We start from the raw sequence: 9,760 nt of genomic DNA, 5'->3' as shown, positions 1-9,760 counted from the left end.
TTGGATTTCAAAGTCCAAAGCCCAGAAGATGTTCTACTCTATCATTAAGATATTGATTTATAGGTTTCGAGATATTTGTGTGATTCACTCAGAAATATCACATGCCCATCGGCATTCAAACGTCGTGTGTGATTAGTGATTAGACACTCGAAATTCGGATCCAATCTGTTTCTCAAACCAATTTTAATGAGAAACTTCTTTTCTTTCTTTTTAATTTTGATTATTTACCGAATATTTCTCGACCTAGTAGAACACACAATGTGATTCAAGTTTGACATATATGAGTCATTTCGTCAGCAAATTTAGGAGACATTTTTTCTTTGAGCGGCGCGGCGCTATGTTTGATAATGTCTATGAAAATGTCGTCCCCCCTACCGTCAAAAATTCTCGGACTATTTCGGAAATCGAACGGGACACCCCTAAGTAGTTTTTCGGGTCCCAAGTGGTTTGGGTCCCGACCCCGTGGTGAGGTCCTGGGTGGTATACATGGAACGTCATTAATTATAGCCTTGTTTGCTTGTTGTGTTGGTGCAGGTTGTTTTCTCATAACAAAGACGTTTATATTCCAAATATCTATCTTGTATCACCGTGCCTTCCACTCCCCGAAGACACAATTGTGAGGGCCATGAACTTGAAAAGATATAAAGGAAGCTGAAAACCCTTAGATTCCTTAGTCATTCTAAGCTACCTAGTACACTACAAGTACTGGTTGAAATGTAAAATCAGTAATATGTATATCGAAGTTCTATAGACTTAATATGTAATTTATAATATGTCTCTTCTTAACTTTGAACAATATTAGCTCTCTACATTGTTCACCCCATTCCTTCTCCGAGGAGCTTTTCGTATAAAATCCTTCGTTATGGAAACCTGGAGCATTTAAAAAAAAAAGGGAATGAATGTGGGTGCTCTCTACATTGTTCACCCCATTCCTTCTCCGAGGAGCTTTTCGTATAAAATCCTTCGTTATGGAAACCTGGAGCATTTAAAAAAAAGGGAATCAATGTGGGGTATTTTATAGGCTTCATAGTAGGTATCGTTTTTATTATTTTGTCTGGATTGAATAGAGATTGGATTGAAACTTCGCTTATTCCCACCGCAATACCATTACGAACTTGTTTAGGTATTTACATAAAATCGAACATTACCGAAATACCAAAACACATGTTCCAAATATTTTTCAATTATGATTATGAACCCAATTATTCCATTATTTCGAAAATGATTTTATTATATATCTACCAATCCAATATCATAGCTCCCATTGTCCATCGCTTCCTATACAAACTTTATCAAAGCTCGAACCCATCGGGGTAAAACCACAGACTTGACGCTTTACCTGTAATCCTGCCTGCCTCCACATCATCCCAAAACTGGCGATGTTCGGCCGCCCATGCCAGATCTTCGGGAGCCCAGGACGGTTCCGGGTCTAGGGTAGAATACACGAGCCGATTCCTGTAGAAGAACGCCAAGCCATCCTGGGGTAGACATGCTAAGAGCAAGGTAAATGCCGCTACATGGCAGAACATGGCTGACAGACACACTCCCAATGAGGGACTTGGGACTTGTGAGATGTCTTATCAAATACAGATGGAACAAGGTGATAATGTCAGCACGCCAAGGGTCTTGAGCATTCCGGTTGAGAATTCTTCGGCATTTGAGGTCCTCGGGGTTTGTTAGATGCACGCACTTCATGCACGTGGTTGATATCAGGATGGGTGACCATCTGGGCATTTGCGTGCTGCTGGCTTTTCCCGGCAACATTCAGACTGAGTAAGGTTAGCTTAGGGTAGCTTATTGCTAGTTTTTCTCCTAAAAAACCTCTGCAACTAAAATCCTTGAGCTGTGTCTACATATAGTCGACGCCGTTGATCGATCCGGTCGGTCGACGAGGTAAAGAGATGAATCTATGTTGTCGAGGCATTGTACGGTTTCAGTCGACATCGATCGACGGCGCCGACTATATTTGGACACACCTTTAGCAACTCCATAGTGAATGGTAAAAGAACACTTTATTTTCTACCGTGTTGCTCACGGTCCGGGCGGAATTAAAGGGTTCCCAGTGATGAGGGTGGTCATGGTTTCAGTATATTTTTCAGTTTCCTATTCTTCGCTTTTCAGCACACCGATATGATAGTTCTTACTCCGGTCCTCCATTCCTTATGCTATCTTCACCTTCCTATGGTTTACATGTCTGCTGAGGTATGTGCTGAGACGACTACTGGAACAGCTCAGTGCTTTTCTTTTTTAAATTTATTCTCATTTTTCAAACATAATACTATAAATTTTTGATAAATATTTTTTCCCTTCCCTAATCCCCCTAGGGCTTTTAAAAAAAAAAATTTAAAAAAAAAAAAAAAAAAAAAAAAAAAAAACTATAGGTAATCAGTTTATTCTTACACCTATATTTATGAACAAAATGCTGGCTCTTAAGTTCGTGCTAAGCATAGTAAGAGTACCTACCTTAAAAACAGACCAACTTTTTTGTAACAACAGAGGTCTTATCGTCCCCAAATCGAAGAGAGAATTACATGATAGGTGAAAGCCGTTTCAATTCTACAATAATGCGTGAGAAAGCAAACATGAAGGAACATATTGCTCTCTACATTGTTCACCCCATTCCTTCTCCGAGGAGCTTTTCGTATAAAATCCTTCGTTATGGAAACCTGGAGCATTAAAAAAAGGGAATGAATGTGGGGTACCCCTGGGGTACGTGGGAGACCCTCCGTGGGTACGCGAAAAGAATTTGCGTGATGGCGGACAAAAGCAAATTTTGAATACTGACGGCTTATCAGTGGAGTACAGTCCAAAAAGATACTGAATTTTGAACTCAAGGGCACACGGTACTCATTATTATGGGGGCGGGGGTTCGTGAGATCAAACCCGGGTACCCAAGGGATACGCGGACAAAAAAAGGTTAAGAACCGCTGGTATAGTTGGACATTGTTCACAAGTGTACTAGCGGTTACTTTATGTTTGGTATTAGAGTCAACGCTTGTATAAGTGAACATAAATATTACGGCTATGGCAGGCATGAGGATTTGTTGAGACTTGATTATGTGAGACTGACTGACTGCTGGAGCATCCCAACTGAAAGATCTTCATTCCAACTGTTTTCAACTGAAAGATGCTGATCTTTGAAATGGCGGATAGCTCAGCTAATGTACTTTTTCTAGGATCTGAAAGATCTTGGTCCAAAAACATGAGATTCTTTGCGTAGGTAGTTTCCGAAATGATTCAGGTTTAGATGAAAGGGTATAATGAACCGAATTCCGCAATTCAAGTAGGTAAAGTTCTTGTGAAAGACAACCCCCGAGTTTACAGTCAATAGCCTCTTTGGACTTTTGCGCAAGGGCAGATGCAGGATAAGTGTCCGAAAAATGAACCACCCAGGGTTAAGATCAGGCCCTTTACTATAGACCTGAACCTTAACAATGCAAACAGTGGATCAGCAATTTATTTTATCCCAGTAGAAAAACAAAAGGAATGTCGGTCAACATTCAGAATGTTAGGTGCGTATTGTGCAGGCATATCCCAGAGGTAAATATGTATATGTATATATCATATCCCAGATGAGGCATACATACATATATTTTATCCCAGAGATATATCACAGCAGGGATTCGTGAGAATGGTTATGGAAACAGTGCATTAAGCCAGGAATTGAGAGCAGAGTCCCTCCGGATTAGAAAACTGCTGACGGATTAGATCCGGAGATATCAAACAAAAGAGTTGCCAGCATCACTGCTTGGTAATCTTGTTGTTTTTTTTTTCTTTTTTTTTACTTTCTTTTTTTAAGTTATTGAAGAAGTTATTGATCAAATTATTTAATAATAAGGAGGTTGCAGGTGTCATTGTGATTATTCAGTGGAATCCCAAGTATAGACAATTGATTCCATTGAGGTGAACTTTTCGACGGGTATGTAGGGCAGAATCTTTGCCGGTTTGGCTTGGCGTAAGTATATTCAACTGAGGACACATCGTTTATCCATTATCCAACTACTCGTAAAATTAACTAGTATGTATTTATAACATACTTTTTATAATTTGTTTATTCTCAAAGTATTTGGTTGGGTGGAAGAGCTTTGGTTGGGTGGAAGAGCTCACTGTGTGAGAATCCTGCCATAAAGCCTTAAAAAAAGTATATTTTTGTCCCATTCATTTCGACAGCCAGTCTCTTCAGAAAGGCAGAACCTACATACCAACCTGTGTATTCTTTACTGTTGAAGGAGATGAGCACTTACAACGTTTCAATGAACCTTTTAAACATTGGAAAACAAAAGCCCATACCGTCCATAAAGTTGTTCCTCTCATATGAATGAAATTCCTAAGGCCAGAGTAATACAAAGGTGAAAAAATTTCAACGTAAAATTGGGTGATGGATAATAAAAATTTGAATCGATCTTAACTGACCATACTTCCCGAAACATGATTTTTCCATTAGGAAGGATTCGAACAAATTCATATCTTGGAAATAAAAATATCTTTCTCATGAGTTGTTTTGTCTTCTTCAAGTGCTTCAGGTATAAACTACCTAATTTTTTATTGTCTAAAGTAGGTGGACACAAGTTAATTTAGAATTTTTTTATTGTTCCATTGAGAACAGAAGAGAACCGTCAATGAACATTGTTTTCTCCTATTTTGTTAGTAAACAACATTTCCTGTAGATCTTGTTAGTAAGCTTGTACTTACCTACCAGAGAGATATTAGGGATCGTCCATTTTGTGCGGCTGTAGGATTGTAATTTTAACTACCATGGCATCAACAATCACTTTACCCATATTTTTAAAACATGCCAGTCCTAAACATTCACCCGTCCAAATATAAAATACGCCGGGCTTTACTTCACCTCCAATGTCAAACGAAAGTAGACACAATAGCGACTTTTTTGAGAGAGAGAGAGAGAGAGAGAGAGAGAGAAAGAAGCAAATCGGTAGGTTGCGTTCCAATTTATTAATTTTACAAGTTGCTGAGCCATTTATTTTACAAGTCCCAATTGATCCTCAAACCATTATTTACACACACAAAGTAAACCCCCTTTTATATGCCATGTGTCTTTAAAGTTCAATACCCAAACAGCTTGCTTTAGACGGCTGAACTTTACACACGTTACAGTCTCTTTTTACTGCAAAAAGTAAAGCCTAGACAGTTTACAGACGGCTATTAGTTGGGTTTTGCAGTGCCTTCACTGTTGGCCACCAGAATTGGTCACGATCGAATGAATATCAACTATAGGACCTATTACCAATGGTCGGCGGAATTTATTAATTTTACAAGTTGCTGAGCCATTTATTTTACAAGTCCCAATTGATCCTCAAACCATTATTTACACACACAAAGTAAACCAACCCCCTTTTACGTACCTATATGCCATCTGTCTTCAAAGTTCAATACCCAAACAGCTTGCTTTAGACGGCTGAACTTTACACACCTTACAGTCTCTTTTTACTGCAAAAAGTAAAGCCTAGACAGTTTACAGACGACTCTTAGTTGGGTTTTGCAGTGCCTTCACTGTTGGCCACCAGAATTGGTCACAATCGAATGGATGATATCAACTGTAGGACCGATTACCAATGGTCGGCGATGCTTCAGATTGCCTGGTGATGATTCAATACTGTCCGCTCTTGATTTTGTCTTCCATCTGTTTGGACAGAACGTACTTTTGAATTTTGCCCGAGACTGTCTTGGGGAAATCGGCCACAAACTCAACGTACCTGGGGATCTTGTAATGGGCGATCTGAAAATGGGAGGTGTAAATAAGAAAGAATCGTTTTACTCGTATTTATTACTACCACCCGGTCTACCATTCACTATCGAGTAGACCTGACAGGTACGCCTGAACCTGACAGTGTATGACAGCAATAATAAGTATCATTTTGTCTTCCATCTGTTTGGACAGAACGTACTTTTGAATTTTGCCCGAGACTGTCTTGGGGAAATCGGCCACAAACTCAACGTACCTAGGGATCTTGTAATGGGCGATCTGAAAATGGGAGAAATAAGGTGTAAATAAGAAAGAATCGTTTTACTCGTATTTATTACTACCACCCGGTCTACCATTCACTATCAAGTAGACCTGACAGGTACGCCTGTCAGGTCTACCTGACACTCAGTGTCAGGGACAGTGTATGACAGCAATAATAAGTATCTATCTCCGGCAACCTGTCAGTCTCTCAGGCGACCCTAGGTGTATAAAGGAGGCGCAAAAATAGCAAAATAAATTTGTTTATTTTACAACCATGGATCCTTTAACAACTTCATCAGTATGCTGAATCATTAACATGATGATTGATTAGGTCAAAGTCTTTTCCTTTGAAGGACTAGCTAGTACTCGACCGACAATGGTATTCCAATTCAAAAGCATATTTCCGATATTCGCATCAGCCTCCCAAGTTGGGTTCTTATGATTTGTATAGGCACGATTATGTTGGGGGCAATAATGCTTGCGGTGGTGTCTGCACTTTTGGCATCAGCCTCCCAAGTTGGGTTCTTATGATTTGTATAGGCACGATTATGTTGGGGGCAATAATGCTTGCGGTGGTGTCTGCACTTTTTTCCTTAACACTTGTTTTTCAAAACAGATAGATATCAATACTAACTTGCAGTGCCTAGCGGTGCTGGTCAAGTTACCAAATTTTTCCGATATTCGGATTTGTATATTTTTTTACAATGAAATATTTCGTCCCATTGACTTTGCTCTTTTGTTTTGCGGTAGACCTAACGCCAATCCTAGTTCAAAATACCGGATTGGTGCTGCACAATTTTTTTTTCTACTTTTTAGGATTGGTAAATAATAGGTAAATTCACAAGTATTGAAATAAATATTAATTAAAAATAATACAATAGGTATTGGCGGACGATATTGCTTGTATTTGACAGGAATATTTGAAATATTGTCGTCTAAAATTCGATGCATTTAGCTATGCATACACCTACTACTCATGATTCATATTACTGTTAGACGAGGAGCTGAGACATGAAATACTACGTGGGAAGTACAAATGTAGATTATGTTATCTGGACATCTTGTAGGTACTGCCGGTTATTTCGGGGTACACTAAGCCTCGTAGCGACTATTGACGGGTTTAAATTCCAGCGAAAATGTCGCATGGCATTAGGCCTGTTAAGACCTTTGAAAGTATCCACTCTAAAAAAAAGCCCAAAGAACTTTCCGAGCTTCCGAGTCTATTTTCAAATCAAAAACTCAAGTAGAATGAAAATATTGACATCGTTCATGGTGAAGACATCACACACGACTTTGAATTGAATGGAAGGGGGGAAGTAAGTGAAGAGCACTTGATTAGGGCGCCAGGCGCCAGTGTAAATATTTTTAGCGGCACAAGTGAGAGCTCCTGACACCCTTTATTTGAAGGTAAAGGTCTTTTTATTGGGTTTTTAAACGTTCAAATTAATTTATAACATTCTCAAAGAGAGAAGTTTTGAAAAAATACCTAGTAGGTAGATCATGGGAGGTGAAAGGTAGATGATATAGTCGTAATGTTTGTTCAAAATATCATAGCTATAATATTGGTCCTCAACGAGAGGAAGGAGAAAAAATCATCATTGACCATTGGTCAAGTTTCTTTTCCTGTTTCAACTTACTTTTCAATACACATCCTGGACACCAGAGATCACATTTAATCTATCGTTTATTTCTTTCTTTTGTCAGCATGATCTTTAATGATACTTTGGTAATTTTGCAAGAACCATTCATCGTAGATTCTCGTGCTGCTTGGCTTGACTCGTTTTGTGGTTCTTTCTTGTAAAGCCTTTTCTAGAAGTTCATTCTTGATCCCCAACCAGTTGTTGATGTGGGTCCTAATAGCTCCATCTGGGTAATTATACTTGAAGTAAACGTTAGCCATTCTGCTGATCATTTCTTTGTAGATTTTAATATCACCCCAGAGTTCTTTCCACCTTTTGTTGATGTATTCTTGTCGTCGCTTGTTGTGGAATTTGTTGATCTCTACATTGTTCAGCATGTTCTTCTTGGCTTTAGGATCTCTCAGGAAGAATGTGGCCGTAATCCAGTCTTGGATATTTCTCACTTGTCTCTTGGTCTTCTCCCACTTGTGTCCTAAGATATCGAAAGTCTGGAGAAACACATTTTCAATGTGTCCCCACGTTCTTTCCTTGAATACTGCTAAGTCTTTCGCTTCCTGAACATATTGCTCTCTACATTGTTCACCCCATTCCTTCTCCGAGGAGCTTTTCGTATAAAATCCTTCGTTATGGAAACCTGGAGCATTAAAAAAAGGGAATGAATGTGGGGTATTTTATAGGCTTCATGGTAGGTATCGTTATTATTTTGTCTGGATTGAATAGAGATTGGATTGAAACTTCGCTTATTCCCACCGCAATACCATTACGAACTTGTTTAGGTATTTACATAAAATCGAACATTACCGAAATACCAAAACACATGTTCCAAATATTTTTCAATTATGATTATGAACCCAATTATTCCATTATTTCGAAAATGATTTTATTATATATCTACCAATCCAATATCATAGCTCCCATTGTCCATCGCTTCCTATACAAACTTTATCAAAGCTCGAACCCATCGGGGTAAAACCACAGACTTGACGCTTTACCTGTAATCCTGCCTGCCTCCACATCATCCCAAAACTGGCGATGTTCGGCCGCCCATGCCAGATCTTCGGGAGCCCAGGACGGTTCCGGGTCTAGGGTAGAATACACGAGCCGATTCCTGTAGAAGAACGCCAAGCCATCCTGGGGTAGACATGCTAAGAGCAAGGTAAATGCCGCTACATGGCAGAACATGGCTGACAGACACACTCCCAATGAGGGACTTGGGACTTGTGAGATGTCTTATCAAATACAGATGGAACAAGGTGATAATGTCAGCACGCCAAGGGTCTTGAGCATTCCGGTTGAGAATTCTTCGGCATTTGAGGTCTCCGGGGTTTGCTACATGCAAGCACTTCAGTCTTCTTCTTTTTCGCCTTTTCCCGTTTACAGATCGCGTCAGCGTTTTTCGTCAGCCTCTCAATCAACCCTAGCTAGGTGATTGCTTTGGTGCCGGGCTGACATTTGGTTGTCACTCTGAAATTTTTAGACTTGGGCCAGAGCTTATTAAGTCAAACTCATGCTGTGTTGATATTATTGACATACGACTGGCTGGGCTAGGCATAGAATGAGAGATTCCTAAGATCTAAAGATTCTGAACTCCATCCTTGATTAATTTCATTGTTAATCCGACTTGGTAATCTAATAAGCGGGAGGGTGAATGTTTGAATCCCATTTTTTTAAGTGACAGGGTTCTCCTGGAGGAGCTCTTCCACCCAACCACTTTGAGACTGTTTTTAGTCCCTTTCCTTTATTATTACAATAGTAATAAAAAGGTATAAGGGACGGACTATTGTATTCGCTTCGGTGTCTGTCACTCGGTCGGTCGGTCGGTCGGTCTGTCGGTCTGTCTGTCCCCCTAGAAGGACTTATCCAAACCTAGTCAACCTATATATCAAATTAAAGGTCTTTTTACCAGGAACACGAAAATGGTGGTGCAAATTTTGTCCAGAAAACCATAAAGCCAAAAAACCAAAAAAACTGGTTTTTGGGGGATTTTTTTCACATTTTCTCACACAAATGAGCTCTGATCTCGAAATTTGTCGCGACGACCTATGAACTCAAAGCGAGAAAGTACTGTACTCACTCAATCTTGAGTGAGTACAGGGCTCGGTTATAATCCAATGGGAAACCATTATCATGTGTGACATAAGATTGATTTGGATCA

At 39.6% G+C, this 9,760-nt stretch overlaps 2 protein-coding genes across 3 annotated transcripts; both read right to left on the bottom strand.

Annotated features, from left to right (window-relative positions):
- Positions 1 to 860: 860 nt before the first annotated feature.
- LOC103518205 lies at positions 861 to 1,580 on the bottom strand. Its single transcript, XM_026830090.1, has 2 exons — positions 1,340 to 1,580; positions 861 to 976 (listed from the first exon to the last, which is right to left on the bottom strand). Exons 1-2 carry the CDS (start codon positions 1,527 to 1,529, stop codon positions 861 to 863), a joined length of 306 nt encoding a protein of 101 aa, XP_026685891.1. The 5' UTR covers positions 1,530 to 1,580.
- A 3,719-nt stretch (positions 1,581 to 5,299) lies between these two features.
- LOC103518204 lies at positions 5,300 to 8,830 on the bottom strand. Of its 2 annotated transcripts, none has more exons than XM_008483265.3 (3): positions 8,598 to 8,830; positions 7,603 to 8,239; positions 5,300 to 5,737 (listed from the first exon to the last, which is right to left on the bottom strand). In XM_008483265.3, the coding sequence occupies exons 1-2, from the start codon at positions 8,785 to 8,787 to the stop codon at positions 7,650 to 7,652; spliced, it is 780 nt and encodes a 259-aa protein (XP_008481487.1). In that variant the 5' UTR covers positions 8,788 to 8,830; the 3' UTR covers positions 5,300 to 5,737; positions 7,603 to 7,649. The 2 variants fall into 2 exon arrangements, with proteins under 2 accessions (XP_008481487.1, XP_017303227.1); XM_017447738.2 differs by lacking the exon at positions 5,300 to 5,737 and adding an exon at positions 5,926 to 5,983.
- Positions 8,831 to 9,760: the final 930 nt, after the last annotated feature.

Source organism: Diaphorina citri, unplaced genomic scaffold (genome assembly GCF_000475195.1).
Source record: "Diaphorina citri unplaced genomic scaffold, Diaci psyllid genome assembly version 1.1 scaffold2117, whole genome shotgun sequence".
NCBI classification, from domain to species: Eukaryota; Metazoa; Arthropoda; class Insecta; order Hemiptera; family Psyllidae; genus Diaphorina; species Diaphorina citri.
This window is presented reverse-complemented; position numbering and strand designations above follow the sequence as displayed.